Source organism: Carcharhinus amblyrhynchos, chromosome 26 (assembly GCF_965287045.1).
Source record: "Carcharhinus amblyrhynchos chromosome 26, sCarAmb.v2.hapA, whole genome shotgun sequence".
Lineage (NCBI taxonomy): Eukaryota > Metazoa > Chordata > Chondrichthyes > Carcharhiniformes > Carcharhinidae > Carcharhinus > Carcharhinus amblyrhynchos.
In genome coordinates this window covers 41,218,779-41,237,575 of record NC_137349.1, presented here as the reverse complement: position 1 = coordinate 41,237,575, position 18,797 = coordinate 41,218,779, and the positions used below count along the sequence as shown (strand labels likewise).

General features: G+C 44.9%; 1 protein-coding gene across 1 annotated transcript in view; it reads left to right on the top strand.

Annotated features, from left to right (window-relative positions):
• smim7 (small integral membrane protein 7) overlaps positions 1-18,797 on the top strand; it is a 30,853-nt gene continuing 12,056 nt past the window's right edge. The window contains exons 1-3 of the mRNA XM_080212997.1: positions 1-77; positions 906-947; positions 8,657-8,709. Coding sequence (XP_080069123.1) covers positions 52-77; positions 906-947; positions 8,657-8,709 — 121 coding nt within the window. The 5' untranslated portion in view covers positions 1-51. The remainder of the gene's footprint in view (positions 78-905; positions 948-8,656; positions 8,710-18,797) is intronic.

Genomic DNA, 18,797 nt, shown 5'->3' with positions numbered 1-18,797 from the left:
TCCGGCTGCTCCGATTGGCTGTTGGGCTGGTTCACCCGGAGCTGGAGGAAAATGATCGGAGATTTCCTGCTGTTCAGGTACCGGCCCGGGGTGGGGGAGAGACCGGGGCCCGGGGTGGGGGAGAGACCGGGGCCCGGGCCCGGGGTGGGGGAGAGACCGGGGCCCGGGCCCGGGGTGGGGGAGAGACCGGGGCCCGGGCCCGGGGTGGGGGAGAGACCGGGGCCCGGGGTGGGGGAGAGACCGGGGCCCGGGGTGGGGGAGAGACCGGGGCCCGGGCCCGGGGTGGGGGAGAGACCGGGGCCCGGGCCCGGGGTGGGGGAGAGACCGGGGCCCGGGCCCGGGGTGGGGGAGAGACCGGGGCCCGGGCCCGGGGTGGGGGAGAGACCGGGGCCCGGGCCCGGGGTGGGGGAGAGACCGGGGCCCGGGCCCGGGGTGGGGGAGAGACCGGGGCCCGGGCCCGGGGTGGGGGAGAGACCGGGGCCCGGGCCCGGGGTGGGGGAGAGACCGGGGCCCGGGCCCGGGGTGGGGGAGAGACCGGGGCCCGGGGAGAGAGGGGGACCGGCCCGGGGTGGTGGAGAGACCGAGGCCGGCCCGGGGTGGGGGAGAGACCGGGGCCCGGGGGGAGAGACCGGGGCCCGGGGAGAGAGGGGGACCGGCCCGGGGGGGATGGTGGTGGTACCGGGACCAGGGGGACAGGGCCCGGGGGAAGGGAGAGACTGGGCTCGGCGGGGCGGGGGGGTGGAGAGACAGACAGGCCCGGGGGTGGGGGAGGGGGGACAGGGAGGAGACGGGCCCTGGAATGGTGGGGAGGAGGGAGGGAGGCCTCGGGGGAAGGGATGGGGAGGATGAGTGTGGGAAATTGCAGATAAAGTTGTTTCTTCTTCTTTGTTTAATCTCTCTTACAGCACCTTGCTGATGAATGCAGGAGCTGTGCTGAACTTCAAACTGTGAGTATGCAAACTTGGGTCGAGCTGCAAAAATGTGTGTTTTTCCTGCTTAGTGCTGATGTTGTTTCTGAATTTGTAAGATTAGGCAATTTCTAGAGAATTTCAACATTGTGTTGAAGCAGTGAGTACACTTTGAAAGTACTCCGTTACATGTGAGGCATTTTAGAACATAAGAAATAGGAGCAGGAGTAGGCCATCTAGCCCTTCGAGCCTGCCCCGCCATTCAATAAGATCATGGCTGATCTGTCGTGGCTCAGTTCCACCTTCCCGCCCTCTCCCCATAACCCTTAATCCCTTCTCTTATCAAAAACCCATCAACCCGCTTCTTAAAAATATTTAGCGAGGCAGCCTCCACCACTTCAACGGGCAGAGAATTCCAGAGATTCACCACCCTTTGAGTGAAGAAGTTCCTCCTCAACTCCGTTCTAAACCGCCTCCCCTTTATCTTGAGGCTGTGCCCCCTAGTCCTACTGTCTTTTTTGAGCGGGAAGAGTCTCTCCACCTCTATCCTATCCATCCCATTCATCATCTTATACGTCTCAATGAGATCTCCCCTCATTCTTCTAAACTCTAACGAGTACAAGCCTAGTTTATTCAGCCTCTCCTCATAGCTCAATCCCCTCAACTCCGGTATCAGCCTAGTAAACCTCCTCTGCACTCCCTCCAGGGCCAAAATATCCTTGCGCAGGTGCGGCGCCCAAAACTGCACACAGTACTCCAGCTGCGGCCTCACCAATGCCCTATACAGCTGCAGCAAGACCTCCCTACTTTTATATTCAATCCCCCTCGCTATGAAGGCCAGCATCCCATTCGCCTTCCTGACCACCTGCTGCACCTGCAAGCTGGGTTTTTGCGATTCATGCACAAGGACCCCGAGGTCCCTCTGCACCGTCGCCTGCTGCAGTTTTTCGCCACGTAAGTAATAGTCCTTCCTACCATTCTTCCTACCAAAGTGGACCACCTCACACTTGCCAACATTAAATTCCATTTGCCATTTCCTGGCCCATTCGCCCAGCCTATCTAGATCCTTCTGCAGACTCTCCACACCCTCCGCACAATTTGCCGTTCCCCCAATCTTGGTGTCATCAGCAAATTTCGACACCCTGCACTCGGTTCCCTCCTCCAGATCATCTATATAAATGGTAAATAGCTGAGGCCCCAGCACCGACCCCTGGGGCACCCCACTAGTCACCATCCGCCAATCCGAATAGCACCCATTGACCCCCACTCTCTGCCTCCTATTTGACAACCAATCCTCTATCCACGCTAACACCCTACCCCCAACTCCATGTCCCCTGACCTTCTGCAATAACCTCTTGTTTTTAGCACCTCTTGTTCATGAAAGGCATTATCTAAACTTGTAAAGTCTTTCATTTTAATTTTACTACCCATCAGTAGGGAGTTAGGAGTGATGGGGAGTGAAAAATAGTTTGATTTGTATCAGAAACCTGTGTTTGAATATGAGGTGAAGTGTATGCGCTAGGATAAAGTCTGTGACAGGGTACAAGGCAAAAGAGATTAATAAAAGATTTCATGATGTAAAAGCCAAAGAAAGTGGTTTTATAGTAGCCATCTGAATGCAATATGAAAGGATAAAGAAAGAAGCCAACAAAAATAACACAACATAATGGCAGCAGAGGTTTAAGCTGTTGGACTCAGTATTGAGTCCAGAAGTCTGAGACATTTGGACTACATTGCGATACTGTAGCAGGTCAGGTCAGCTGGGAGCAAGGTGAAGAATTAAAATGCCAACAGTGACAGGAAACTTGGAGTCATGCTCACAGACAGAAGGGTGGTTTTCCACAAAGAGGTTATCCAGTCTGTCTGAAGTCTCCAATGTAGAGGAGATGGTAAATACACTATAATAAATAGAAAAAAGTACAAATAAATCCCTGTTTCATTTGGAAGGAGTTGGGATGTTGACTGGTGAGAAGGAAGGAGGTGAAAGGACAGGTTGTGAAATCTCTTGTGTTTGAATAAAAAGGTGTTTCAATTTTCAGGGTGACTGAAGAGTGGATCACAGTGTTGTGGAGGGAATGACCCCTTTGGAATGCTAAAAGGGGAGGGTAGGGGAGGTTGTGTGTTCTGGCGGTGTCACACTTAAACTAGTGAAAGTGGCCAAGGATGATCTGTCGAATAAAGAAGCAATTGAGCTGCAAGGTGAGACAAGGGGAACCCTATCATGGTTTTGGAAGGGAAGGTCTGAGAACAGAATTGCTGGAAATGTTTGGGTATGGCAGAGGGCCCTGTCAACTGCTAGGTTGGGGGTGATGGGAGCAATCTTCACTTCTTCAAGTCCACTCACTTCCTCCAAATAACTTCTTCAAATAAAAGGTGTACCTGCTTGTGTCTTTTTATGGGATTTGTGGAACACTCATTGGGTGCCAATCTCTGCTTTTGCCTTGAACTACAAAATTTCATTGACTTTCCAATTTCTATCTTCTCTCACCTTCACCTGGTCTATCTCTGACTCTTCCCTTATTCTAATTCTCCATTTCTGTTTCTGGAGATAGGCTATCAACAAATATTCACTGCAAGCCCAAAGCTACCTCAACTGCACTTTCTCATTCTCTACTTCCTGTAAAACACTCCATTCCATCGTACCAAGGCTATGGCACTTCATGCAGAGGGATTGGAGAAACTGGGTTCTTCTTTATGGAGCAGAGAACATTGAGGGGCAATTTCACAGAAATGTTCAAAACCGTGAATGGTTTTGAGGGAATAACTATGGAGAAATTTCTTTTCCTGTTGGGAGGCTCAATGAGCAGAGGACACCAATTTAAGATGATTGCGAAAGGAACCAGCGATGAGATTAGACTTTTTTTAGAGTTGTGATTGAGAAAACAAAAAGAGTATTGGAAGCAGAATCAATAATTTTCAAAAGGAAATTAGATAAAATATTTGAGGGGGGTATAATGCAGAGTTTTGGGGGAAGAACAGAGTATAGACTGAATGACCTTTGTTCTGTATCATTGTCTGTGCTTTATATGCTCTGTCTGAGGCCAGAACACTCCATTCACCTGACGAAGAGGGAAACCTCGAAAGCTTGTGAGTCTATTATCAAATAAATCGTTTGGACTAAAACCTGGTGTTGTCAGACTTTTTACTGTGTTTATGCCAGTCCAATGCCGGCATACCCACATCACCCTATCTAACCCTCTGATCATCTTGTATGCCTCAATTAGGTCACCTCGTAACCATCTTCTCTCCAATGAAAATAACCTCAAGTCCCTCAGCCTTTCCTCATAAGACCTTCCCACCATACCAGGCAACATCCTGGTAAACCTCCTCTGCACCCTTTCCAATGCCTCCACATCTTTCTTATAATGCGGCAAACAGAACTGTACACAATACTCCAAGTGCAGCCGCACCAGAGTTTTGTACAGTTGTAACATGACCTCACGGCTCCAAAATTCAATCCCCCTACCAATAAAAGCTAACACACCATACGCCTTCTTAACAACCTTATCAACCTGGGTGCCAACTTTCAGGGAGCTATGCACATGTACACCGAGATCTCTCTGCTCGTCAACACTACTAAGAGTCCTTCCATTAGCCCTATATTCTCTACTCCTGTTACTCTTACCAAAGTGAATCACCTCACACTTTTCCGTATTAAACTCCATCTGCCACCTCTCGGCCCAGCTCTGCAGCTTATCTATGTCCCTCTGCAACTGTAACATCCATCTTTGCTGTCTACAACTCCTCCAACTTTGGTGTCGTCAGCAAATTTACTCATCCATCCTTCTACAGCCTCATCTAGGTCATTTATAAAAATGATAAACAGCAGTGGCCCCAAAACAGATCCCTGAGGTACACCACTTGTAACTGCACTCCAGCTTGAATATTTCCCATCAACTACCACCCTCTGTCTTCTATCAGCTAGCCAATTCCTGATCCAAACTGCTAAATCACCCTCAATCCCATGCATCTGCATTTTCTGCAGTAGTCTACCATGGGGAATCTTATCAAACGCTTTGCTAAAATCCATATACACCACGTCAACTGCCTTACCCTTATCCACCTCTTTGGTCACCTTTTCAAAAAACTCGATAAGGTTTGTGAGGCACGACCCACCCTTCACAAAACCGTGTTGACTATCCCTAATCAATTTATTTCCCTCTAGATGATTATAAATCCTATCCCTTATAATTCTTTCCAAAACTTTGCCCACAACAGAAGTAAGGCTCACTGGTCTATAATTCCCAGAATGGTCTCTACTCCCCTTCTTGAACAAGGGGACAACATTTGCTATCCTCCAGTCTTCCGGCACTATACCTGAAGCCAATGACGACATGAAGATCAAAGCCAAAGGCTCTGCAATCTCCTCTCTAGCTGCTCAGAGAATCCTAGGATAAATCTCATCCGGCCCAGGGAACTTAGCTATTTTCACACTCTCAAGAATTGCCAACACCACCTCCTTATGTACCTCAATCCCGTCTAGTCTACCATCTGGTATTGCAGTATTCTCCTCGACTACACTGACATTTTCCTGCGCAAATACTGTTGAAAAATACTCATTCAGTGCCTCTCCTATCTCTTCAGGCTCCACACACAACTTCCCACTGCTGTCTCTACCTGGCCCTAATCTTGCCCTAACCAGTCTTTTATTTGTTGTCACACTCTGGCACCTGTTCGGGCCAATGCACCTAACCAGCATGTCTTTTCGAATGTGGGAGGGAACCCATGCAGACACATGGAGAACGTGCAAACTGCACACAGATAGTGACCCAAACTGGGAATTGAAACTAGGTCCCTGGTGTTGAGGCAACAGTGCCTACTGGGCTACCATTGCCACCCTCCCCAATCTAGGATAAGAGGGCATAATTTCAAAGTGAGGGGGTCACCCATTTAAGACAGAGACGAGGAGGAATTTCTTCTGTCAAAAGGGTGGTGAATCTATGGATAAAAGCAAATCAGTGTGGGTATTGGAATCTGAAACCAAAAGAGAAAATGCTGGAAAATCTCAACAGATCTGGCAGCATCTGTAAGGAGAGAAAAGAACTGACTTTTCAATCCCAGATAGCTCAGCTTTGACAAAGGGTCATTTGGACTTGAAACGTCAGCTCTTTTCTCATTACAGATGCTGCCAGACCTGAGATTTTCCAGCATTTTCTCTTTTGGGATTAATGAATCTATGGAACTCTTTACTGTAGAGTCTGCGTTAAGTACGTTCGAGGCTGAGATAAATTTTGAATCAGTGAGGGTAAGGTGGGAAAGTGGAGCTGAGGATTACCACATCAGATCAGTCATGATCTCGTTGAATGGCAGAGCAGATATTTTATAGATAGTGTCGCAGACGACACCATCACTGTTCCTGGGTATGTCCTGTCTCACTGCCAGGACAGATCCAGCAGAGGTGGCAGCACAGTGGTATACACAGTCAGGAGGGAGCTGCCCTGGAAGTTCTCAACATTAACTCTCGACCCCATCAAATCTTGTATCAGGCCAGACATGGAAAAGGAAACCCCCTGCTGATTACCATGTACCGATAAACCAGTAGTCCTCCATGTTGAACACCACTTGGAAGAAGAACTGAAAGTGGCAACAGTGCAGACTATACTCTGGGTGGGGGACTTCAATACCAGAAAATGCTGGAAAATCTCAGCAGGTCTAACAGCATTTGTGGAGAGAGAATAGAGCCAGCATTGAGTCAGGGTGACCCTTCGTCAGGGCCTACACCTAATACAATTACAAGGTAATTGTATTAGGTGCAGACTAACATTTTGGGCTTGCCACACTTTTTAAACAAAATATTGTTGTTGCCTGTCTAATGCCCTGCTAGAGGGATGGAGTTACAAACAGGGAGGTTACGTTGCAGCTGTATAAGCTGCTGGTGAGGCTACAGTTGGAATACTTTGTACAGTTTTTGTCTCCTTACTTTCTCAAATAAGGAGACAAACTTACTGGAGGGGGTGCAGAGGAGATTCACTAGGTTGATTCCGGAGTTGAGCGGGTTGGATTATGAAAGACTGAATAGACTGGGGTTATACTCATTGGAATTCAGAAGAATGAGGGGAGATCTTATAGAAACATAGATTATGAAGGGAATAGATAAGACAGAAGCAGGGAGGTAGTTTCCACTGGCAGGTGAAACCAGAAGTAGGGGGTTTGGCCTCAAAATAAGGGGAAGCAGATTTAGGACTGAATTGAGGAGGAACTTCTTCACTCAAAGTATTGTGAATCTGTGGAATTCCCTGCCCAGTGAAGCAGTTGAGGTTCCCTTGTTGAATGCTTTCAAGGCAAAGATAGATTTTTGAACAGTAAAAGAATTAAGGGTTATGGTGAACTGGTGAAGTAAGTGGAGCTGAGTCCATGAAATGATCAGCCATGATCTTATTGAATGGCGGAGCAGGCCCGATGGGCCAAATGGCCTGCTCCTGCTCCTAGTTCTTATGTTCTTGTGTACTCCCTGCATATTGCACAGTTTCAGGCCGAAGCCACAAAACTCTCCAACAATTGAGGGCATTAAGTAGATTGGTTTGGTTATAAGAACATAAGAAGTAGGAGCAGGAGTAGGCCATCTAGCCCTTCGAGCCTGCCCCACCATTCAATAAGATCATGACTGATCTGAAGTGGATCAGTTCCACTTTCCTGCTTTCTCCCCATAACCTTTAATTCCCTTGTGTACCAAAAACCTATCTACCCGTGTCTTAAATATACTTAGCGAGGTAGCCTCCACCACTTCAATGGGCAGAGAATTCCAGAGATTCACCACCCTTTGATTGAAGAAGTTCCTCCTCAACTCCGTTCAAAATCCACCCCCCCCCCCCCCCCCCCCACCCCTTGAGGCTGTGCCCTCTAGTCCTGCTGTCCTTTCTGAGCGGGAAGAATCTCTCTACCTCTACCCTATCCATCCCTTTCATTATCTTATACATCTCTATAAGATCCCCCCTCATCCTTCTAAACTCCAACGAGTACAGACCCAGTCTATTTAGTCTCTCTTCATAGTCTAACCCCCTCGTCTCCGGTATCAGCCTAGTGAACCTCCTCTGCACTCCCTCCAAGGCCAAAATATCATTGTGCAAGTGCGGCGACCAAAACTGCACACAGTACTCCAGCTGCGGCCTCACCAGTGCCCTGTACAGTTGCAGCAAGACCTCCCTGCTCTTATATTCTATCTCCCTCGCTATAAAGGCCAGCATCCCATATGCCTTCTTGATAAATATTCTATTTTAGAAATTGGCAGTACATTAAGGGTGTCATGATGGCACAGCAGTTAGCGCTGCTTCATCATAGCGCTAGAGATCCGAGTGCGATTCCTGTCTTAGGTGACTGTCTATCTGTGTGGAGTTTGCACATTCTCTCCATGTCTGCGTGGCTTTCCTCCTGGTGCTCGTGCTCTGGTTTCTTCCCATGATGCAAAGATATGCAGGTTAAGTGGCTTGGCTATAGTAAATCTGAGGTTATAGGGATAGGGTAGGTGAAGGGCAATGGTAGGATATTCTGTTGAGAGCTGGTGCAGACTTGATGGGCCAAACTCTTTAGGGATTCTGTGATACTGCCAGCTCACTGCCTTGTGTCAGTCTTAAACTAGCTGCTAAAACATGTTCCTTTTATGAAAACCCAAAGGAGCTCTGTTTGGGGCAATCCAGGGCACAACATCCTGCTTCATATCTCACACTGCCTGCCTCACCCCTGTACCTTTCTTAATGATAGATTCTTCTAGATTAATCTCCATTGCTTGTACTCTGATGTTTGTATTCCAGAAAGAGAAGAGAACTGCAAGGTTTTGGAGAAGATGGCCATGAACTGACGACAGGTAAATATGTTTTTAATTCTGTCAATCCTCCTGGTTTAGAGTTTCTTTACGGAATCCGGTTTTCCCAGTGTAAGACATAGAACATAGAACATTACAGCGCAGAACAGGCCCTTCGGCCCACGATGTTGCGCTGATCAGTTAAAAAACAATGACCCACTAACCTAAACCAATCCCTTTTTGTCCATAAACCTATCCACGGATCTCTTAAACGCCCCCAAACTAGGCGCATTTACAACCGCAGCAGGCAGGGCATTCCAATCCCTCACCACCCTCTGGGTAAAGAATCTACCCCTGACATCCGTCCTATAACTACCCCCCCCCCCCCCCCCCCCCCCCCCCCTTAATTTAAAGCCATGCCCCCTCGTGCTAGCTTTCTCCATCCGAGGAAAAAAGCTATCACTGTCCACCCTATCTAAACCTCTAATCATCTTATATGTTTCAATAAGATCCCCTCTTAGCTGCCTTCTTTCCAGCGAAAACAACCCCAAATCCCTCAGTCTCTCCTCATAGGACCTCCCCTCCATACCAGGCAACATCCTGGTAAACCTCCTCTGCACCCTCTCCAAAGCCTCCACATCCTTCCTGTAATGTGGGGACCAGAACTGCACACAGTACTCCAAGCGCGGCCACACCAGAGTTGTGTACAGTTGCAACATGACGCTGCGACTCCTAAATTCAATCCCCCTACCAATAAACGCCAAGACACTGTATGCCTTCTTAACCACCCTATCTACTTGATTCCCAACTTTCAGGGATCTATGTACACATACACCTAGATCCCTCTGTTCATCCACACTATTCAAAGTCCTCCCGTTAGCCCTATACTCGACACATCTGTTATTCCTACCAAAGTGAATTACCTCACACTTCTCCGCATTAAACTCCGCATTAAACATGGTTTAATACCTCATTATCGTAACACACTCCATCATGAGGGGGATGGATGTCTCGCTCTTTCCATCCCCTGTTATGTCTCCTCTTCCTGTGCTGACTTATCCCACTTGTGCTGCTTGTATCTATGTTGCACAACAGTTGATGCACAGGTTTGCGCAATTATCATCATTCTAGTTGGACTTGTTATGAACCAGCTCTGACTCACCTTGCTTTGTGTAGTTTTGGATGACGGTGTGTCAAGTGTGTTGTTTACTTCACTTTTAGTATTATCACTGCTGAATTTACTACACTTTGAGGAAAAATATTTTCAATCGGAAATCAAAATTTACAGCACAAGATCGCTTATGAGAGTAAAATTAGTGGATCATTTATATAAAAAAAAAAGGAAATTCTGAGTTCAAGAATCACAGTTGTGTAACGGGAACTATTATATCAACAAGAAAAATAAATATTTTGAATGCAGAACTATTTGACAAGAACACTCCATTTTTGAACAAAATGATCATTTTGTTCAATGTTTTTCTTAAGAATGTCCATTTGTTCCTGATGTGGAGATCCCTCAAGGAGATCCCAGTTTGCAGGCTTCCTGGTTTGAGCTAGGGTTTAGTCACTGTGAAGCATGTGAGGCAGCTATAAAGTCACATTTCTGAATTTTGCAATGAATTCAGAACCTTCAACGTTGGAAAGATTGGGTGATATCGAGTACAGAATGGTGCACTTTCCGATGCCTGGCCAGCAGGTGGCATGTCTGACCATCACTCAGAAGCTCTTGCTCCACCTATCTTGTGTTTGGCTTTGCACAGCTAAACTTCCCAACGGGTCAGAAAAAATGAACTTCCAATTGCAACACTGACCCAGTATACTGAGATTGCGTTATCTGATTAAAGAAAGGATAAACTGAAGGGGTGAGGGAGTATTGGTACTTTCCATTTCAAGTACTCTCCATTTTTGAACAAAATGATCATCTTGTTTTTAAGAATGTCCATTTGTTCCTGATGTGGGGATCCCTCAAAAAGGACCCGTTTTGCAGGTTTCCTGGTTTGATGAGCTAGAGTTTAGTCATTGTGAAACATATGAGGCAGATGTAAAGTCACATTTCTGAATTTTGCAGTGAATCTGTGTTAGATTCATAAAGCTAACCCCTATGGCCTAACCAGTATGGCAGGGAGAGGTGTCACGTCCCAGGATCCACACAGTGTCAACATTGATATCACTTCAAAATAATTGGCTTTTTTTTTTCTTTTTTAGAAAGCAGTATAATTTGAATTAAAAAAGTACACTTGCTCTCTTTTCCCGCTTTAATGCCAGCTTGAAGAAAGTGAGTACAAATTGTACTTCTGGGCACAAGCACATAATCTCAGCTGATATTTCAGTCCAGTACTGCAAGGGTGCTGAGCTGTCAAAGATGCCTCCTTCTAGATGATTCATTAAATCGAGGCTGCCATCAGCTTTCAAGTGAACATAAAAGATCCCATAGCATTATTTTAAGGAAGAGTAGAATAGTTCTCTGTCTCGTGAGCCCAATATTTATCTCCCAGCCAGCACCTAAAATAGACGATCTGGTCATTGCCATGTTTCTGGCATCTTACTGTACAAATGGGCAACATCACTTTTCAACTAGGATGCTGAACTTACAAAAATATTTAATCTGTCGTGAAGAACTGTGACGTCCTGGGGTCATGAAATCAACTATTAAAATGAGGTTGTTCTTTCCTCCTGCTTGTTCACTTCCCTTATCCATCTGTCTTTTGCTCTCTCTTTCATGGATCCTCACCTGCCACTTGTCCCATTTTAAAATTATAAAGAGGAAGCTATAGAGATGTTCGCATTTTAGGGAGACCAGACTTAATGAACCTAAATCACTGAGGAATTCCAGTACTGAGTTCAGGCAAAATCTCGTTACCCAGAGATTGGTGAGAATGTAGAGCTCACTGTCACAAGGGGGTATTTGAGGTGAGGAAGCTCAATGAAAACATGAGGGAGAATGGAATACATTGATGGCGTTAAATGAACCAAGGTAGGTGAAGGCTAGCGTGGTGTGGACCTGTTGGATTGAATGACATGTTTCTGACTTGTAAAGATTATGAAATGTGATGGTACTCATTGACAGAATACTCCATATACTCAGCTGCCTTCTTAGTTTGTAACCTAACAAGCATATCATGTTATGGCTGCCTTCACATTAATCTGCCCAAGTCTGTAACTCTCACTGCCTGCTCCACTATTCAAAGATTTCATGGTGTGGCAATGGATTGGCACTGCAGTTTTCTTCATACTTATAGAATCATAGCCTCTTACAGTGCAGAAAGAGGCCCTTCAGCTCATCGAGTCTGCACCAACCACAATCCCACCCAGACCCTACCCCCATATCCCTACATATTATGCCCACTAATCCCTCTAACCTACACATCCCTGGACACTAAGGGGCAATTTCTTAGCACGGCCAATCAACCTAACCCTGCACATCTTTGAACTGTGGGAGGAAACCAGAGTACCTGAAGGAAACCCATGCAGACACGAGGAGAATGTGCAAACTCAATACAGACGGCGACCCGAGCCAGGAATTGAACCCAGGACCCTGGAGCTGTGAAGCAGCAATGCTAGCTACTGTGCTGTTTTCTGTGTGCAGCTTGTCTGTTTTGGACCTTATAGTTTTGTCTTTTGCTGCATGGAAAGTTTCTGTCCTACTTGGGCTCTCTCTAAAATCCTAAAGAAATCACATCCCTTTGGAATCCATGGGAGAACAGGAATTGCCCAATGAAAAATATGTTCCCATCTGCTTTGCCTTCTGCTATTCTGGTAGTCATGTGATACAGTAACAATAGAGTTGTTAACTAATCAGAACAACTAATCTCTGTTAATTAGTGTGCATCAAAGACAGACATGAGTTGAGAGAATCCCCCTAGTGGTGGAGAACTTTGGGACCGATGGGTCAAAGTCATTTGTTCCTTACAAGCACACTATACTACACTTAGCACACGTCACGTCTCAAATTATTCACTTGAGAAGAAGTGTGCTGTCTAGCCCAGGATCTAGCAGGGGCTCAGAGGATCAGATTTTTCATGGCTGATGTGATTGATTGAAGTCTTGAAGTTAATTTTGTTCCCGTTTTCTAAAAAAACAAACTGACTTATATTACATCTTTCTGAATCCATATATTTATCTGAATGTTATATTCCTATTTTTAAAACTTTACTCAAGTAGCCATCCTCAATTTCTTCTTCCCAATTATATATTTCTATAAATCTCTGACTTGCTGTTCTTTCTTTTTCCCCATTCCTCCTGAGACTTGCTGGAAAGTCTGTGCTCCAGCTGCAGCTGTCTCTGTTGCACATTGAACAGGATAGGACAGGGAGGGGGTGAATAACTTGCCTGGCAACAGTTGGTTCCCTGGTGGTCTCCCATCAACAAGGGGATCATTTGCAGACTGCTTATTGTCTTCACTTTGAATTTATTGTTTGTCTTTAGCCAAGTGATCAATGATTAAGCTTCCTTAACTTGTGTTATTTGAATTGAGTACAGCCCTTATGTTCCTGTTTTTTTTTGAGACAGCATCTTGTGTAGACCATCAAATTAAGTATTAAGTGCTTCTTGACTAAAGCTATCATTAATCTGTTTCCCTCAAACCCAACAATCACCCACCCGTGCTTTCCTGCTCCATCACCTTTGCCTTGCTATGTATTGTAAATATTTCATTTTGCATTATTGGATTCTTCCTCTTCCCAGTTTTTTTCTGTTGATACACACTTTTTAGTTTAATTTCCCTTTGTGTTGACTGATTAGAAATGTTTTCTTCCTGGTTCTAGTTCTAGAATTTTGTGTGTGCTTCTGACGTTTCTCTTTGAATGCTGGACAGGAGGGACAGCACTGACTTGGCAGATGCAGAGTTTTGATGCTGGGTTATCTCCAGCACGACTGCAAGTTCCCGCTCCAATTGCTTGCTGGCAGGCAGTCTTCATCACTGAGGAGATATGGGACATCTGAAATGACCTGAAAGTATGTTTCACGCTCTTGACTGGGACTAGAAGCTGTGATTTCCTGTCCAATATAAGATCACAGTCACTGAACAGGCAGCCATGTTCATTTTTGGACAATGTTCCATACATTATTCATGTAAAAAGAGAGACTTATATTTGGAAAGCATTTTTCATGACCTTAGGACATTCTGAATTGCTTTACATCCAATTAAGCAGTTTTTGACATGGAGTTAGAGATATTGTTGTAGGAAACATAGCAGTCAATTTGTCTATGGAGGAATTTCACAAGAAGCAATGTGATGCTGGAAGATGTTTGACATCCAACTGAGACAATGTTTAGTTTAATGTCTCATCTGAAGAATGGTACCTTGAATAGTGCAGTACTCCCTCAATACTGCACTGAAGAATTAAACTACGTTATGTGCTCAAATCCCTGGATTGGGACTTCTGACTTAGAGACCCAGGCCGCATACGTTGTTTCTTTAAACAACTTGGCGTCTTTTAATATGGTAAAATATTGTAAAGAACTCAAGAATAGCATTATGAGATCAAAATTAAACACAAAGGTGATATTTGAATGGAAGACCAAAAGCTTGATCGATGAGCTAGGGTTTGAGGAATATCTTAAAAGGGAAGATCTCGATCTATCTAATTGAAATGGAAGGAAAGTAAGGACATGAATGCATTTGAATGGATTCTGAAAATATTTGAGTGGTTCCAGGGACAAGAGTCTTCACTTAAATGATAGGTTGGACTGGCTATAGTTGTTCTTGGAGAAAAGAAAACTGAAAGGAAATTTCGTGGAGGTGTTTAAAAGTGAGAGGTCAAGACAGACGGAGAGAACCTGTTAAAACCAGAGGATGTTGATTTAAAGTGAATGGCAGAAGAACCAATGGCAATGTGAGAAAAATCTTTATTATGTAGCATATGAATCAGTCCTAATGTGGTACAGGAAGCCATTCAAATAAGGTCAATTAATTAAAATTCAGACGTAGAAGGGGACAGTAGAGTCAGGTGGATAGACACAGTTCTGTGCAGCCGAGAACAAGAGTCCCAAAGGTTGGATTGCCTCCTGGTGCCAGGGTTCAGGACATCTGGCCTGGAAAAGAATGTCAGGTGGGATGAGGAAGATCTAGTTGGCATAATCCATGTAAATACCAAAGACATCAATAAGACTCGGAAAGAAGTTCTGCGTAGGGAATAAGAGCAGCTTGTGGCTAAATTAACAAAGCAAAACCTCAGCCTCAAGCAAATCAGTGTAGGGTAAATAAAATTGGGGAGTTCAACACGTGGCTCAAAGATTGATGTAGGAGAAATGGGTTTTGATTTATATTGAGGAAGATGCAAGCTGTACTGTTGGGTTAGCTTCACCTGAATCCTGCTGGAAGGTATTCTGGCAAATTGCATAACTAAGACTGTAAACTAAATAGTTGGGGCAAGGGATCAAGTGAGGAAAGATGTTAAAGGGAGAGGAAAAGGCAAGACAGCAGGGCAGCAATAAGGATACTGAAATCAGTGTGTGGCAGGAAGGGACAGAGGACAAGTGTACTAGCAGATGTAGCTTGAGAATGCAAAAAAAGTAAAGATAGAACGAAAGGATCTGTATCTGAATGTGCTAAATATTTGTAAATGGATAAGTTGTCAGCTCAGAAAGAAATCAATATTTATGATCTGATAGCTGTTACAGAAACATGGGCTGAAGGATACCAAAGGCTGGAACCTGAATATTCAAGAGTGCGTGATGTTTCAGAAGAACAGGAAGCTAGAAAACAGAAGGGGTAATTCTGTTAATTAAGAATAACTATAGAATAGAAAAAGATGACCTTAGTTCTAAACATCAAGATACACAATCATTTTTGGTAGAGCTAAGAGGTAGCCAACATAAGTGACTTATGGAAGAAGTAATGGGGGCTTGTGAGAAAGGTATGGCTGATCTTAATTTACATTTAGATTGGATAAATTGGATCAACAAGGTAGTTTGGAAGATGAGTTTGTAGAGTGTTTTTGGGACAATTTCTTTGACCAATAAGTTCTAGAGCCAACCAGAGAGGCTGTTCTTGATTGGTAATGTGCAATGAGACTATTAATTAATGACCTAATAGTAAAGGTACCCCCTAGGCAGCAGCGAGCATAAAATGATTGAATACTGTTTCAGGGAGAGACAAGTTGGTCTGGGACCAGTGTTTTAAACTTAAGGGCAGTTATGAAGATGAAGCTGGCCTAAAGTAAAGTAGGAAATTTGGTTAAAGGATTGGTCAGTAGACAGCCAGAGGCAGAAATTTAAGATTATTTCATAATATTCAGCAAAGGTACATTCCAGTCAGAGTGACTAATTGTGGCTAACTGAGGAAGTTAAAGGGAATATCAGACTGAAAGGAAATGTGTATAATTCCATGAACATGAGAACTAGGAGTAGGAGCAGGAGTAGGCCATCTGGCCTCTAAGCCTGCTCAAAGATTAATGGAAGATTGGACAAAATATAAAAACCAACAAAGAATGACTAAAAAAGAGAGAAAGAGAGAAAAGTTAGGAGTCTCCAAAGGAACATAGGTTGATTTGAGTAGGCAGAAATTTGGCTGGTGGTGCTTAAGATGGAAAAATGTGAATTTATCCATCTTGGCATGAAGAATCAAAAAGCCACATATTATTTAACAGCAGAGAAATTGCTACAATTGTGCAGGGTTCTGGTGAGACCAAATCTAGAGTATTGTGTACAGTTTTGGTCTCGTTTAAGAAAGGACAAAATTGCATCAGAAGCAGTATGGAGAAGATTCACTTGACGAAACCCTTCAGCCTGGGAATATCTTAGAAAGAAAAGTGGGGCCTGTATCCATTGAAGCTTAGAGGAATAAGAGCTGAAACAATTAAGATGCTGCAGAATCTCGACAGGTTGGATGCTGAGATGTTTTCCCTTATGGGAGAGATAAGTATTAGAGGACATAGTTTAAGAATAAGGGGTCTCCTGTTTAAGACAAAGATGAGGAGAAACTTTTTCTGGAGAGCATGAGCCTGTGGCATTCTGTTCCCCTCAAGAGTGATGGATGCAGGGTTACTGAATATTTTTAAGGCAGAGATAGATTATTGACTAACAAGGGAATCAAAGGTATTCAGAGGTAGGCAGGAAAATGCCTGTTGAGACCACAGTCGTATCAGCCGTGATCTTATCAACCGGCAAAGCTGGCTTGAAGGGCCTTTCACTCCTAATTCGTAGCTATGTATCTATTTTCCAATGTTTGCATGGTCTAGAATGCACTGCCTGAGCACATGGAGGAAGGCAGATTCAGTCATGATTTTCAAGAAGTTGTGATTGAGGAGTAGATCAGGGTGATAGAAATAACAGAGAATGATCCTTTGAATGTGGAGGCTGAGGGAACCACATCACAGTTCTGGGAGGGAGAGAGGGGAAATGGGTCGATCACGATTGAGTGCCCTGTTAATCATGCTGGTGGGGAATCCTGGATTAGGGAAAAGGCAAGCATAGTCAGGAAGATGAGAGGGAGAAACTGGGAGAATGGAATGGTGTTCTTCTGGGAAGCAGGCTAAGAGGGGATTCAGTTGAGTAACAGTGTGAATCGGTGGGCTTTTAATGAATATTAGCAGACAGCTTATCCCTAGAAATGGAGACAGAGGTCAAATGGGAAAGATGGAAATTGGAAGCAAAATTTAAATGTTGCTATTTCTGAAAGAGAGCAGGAAGTGGCACTGTTACAGTTATCAATGTACCAGAAAAAGAGTTGGTGAGGAGTGTGCTGAGTGGTTGTGAAACAAGTAATACTTCCACATATCCTACTAAAAGACAGGCAAGGATATTTTGGCCCTGGAGGGAGTGCAGAGGAGGTTTACTAGGCTGATACCGGAGTTGAGGGGATTGAGCTATGAGGAGAGGCTGAATAAACTAGGCTTGTACTCGTTAGAGTTTAGAAGAATGAGGGGAGATCTCATTGAGACGTATAAGATGATGAATGGGATGGATAGGATAGAGGTGGAGAGACTCTTCCCGCTCAAAAAAGACAGTAGGACTAGGGGGCACAGCCTCAAGATAAAGGGGAGGCGGTTTAGAACGGAGTTGAGGAGGAACTTCTTCACTCAAAGGGTGGTGAATCTCTGGAATTCTCTGCCCGTTGAAGTGGTGGAGGCTACCTCGCTAAATATTTTTAAGAAGCGGGTTGATGGGTTCTTGATAAGAGAGGGGATTAAGGGTTATGGGGAGAGGGCGGGAAAGTGGAACTGAGCCACGACAGATCAGCCATGATCTTATTGAATGGCGGGGCAGGCTCGAAGGGCTAGATGGCCTACTCCTGCTCCTATTTCTTATGTTCTTATGTTCTTATTTCATCCCACCCACCTTTTAACCTATCGTAGATAATCTCTAATCTTCTTCCTTTCTACTTCCCCTGTACCTTTTTTTTATTCCTATTCAATCAAATCAAGTCCAATTCAAACTCTGAACATTCTCTGAGACGTTCCTGATCCAAGCTGACAAGACAGTCAACAGCATAAAACCCATCACATTCCTATTTCCCTTCAGTTCTAAATCTAAAGAAGTTAACAAACTTGAAATGTTAACTCTGTTTCTCTCTCTACAGATGGTGCCAGAGTATTTGCAATGATAGGACTGTAGATAGGGCTTTAAACTAATTGGGGGGGGGGGGGAGGAGGAGGAGGGTGCAAGGGTAGGTGAAATTACAGGGTCGAAAGTAAAGAAGAGGGTACAGGTAAGGGAAGAGGCCAAGGATGTCCCAATAATAAAGGGAGTAGGGGGCATGAGTATGGTTGGTGGCATTCCGGCAAATAGGGTACAGGTGAAGGCTGGAATGAAGGCACTTTATCTGAATGCACGAAGCATTCGGAATAAAGTGGATGAGCTGGTGGCACAGATCAGCACAAATGGATATGATCTGGCGGCCATTATAGAGACGTGGCTGCAAGGTGACGGGGACTGGGAGCTGAATGTACAGGGGTATCAAGTGTTTAGGAAGGATAGGCGGGAGGAAAAAGAGGGGGGCGTAGCTCTGCTGATTAAGGATAGCATCAGGGTGGTAGTAAGGGATGATATAGGAGCCAAAGAGCAGAAAGGGAATCGTTGTGGGTGGAGATTAGGAACAGCAAAGGGAGGAAGACGCTGGTGGGGGTTGTCTATAGGCCCCCAAATAATGATCTGGAGGTGGGGCGGGCTGTTAACACACAAATAAATGCGGCGTGCAGGAATGGAACGGC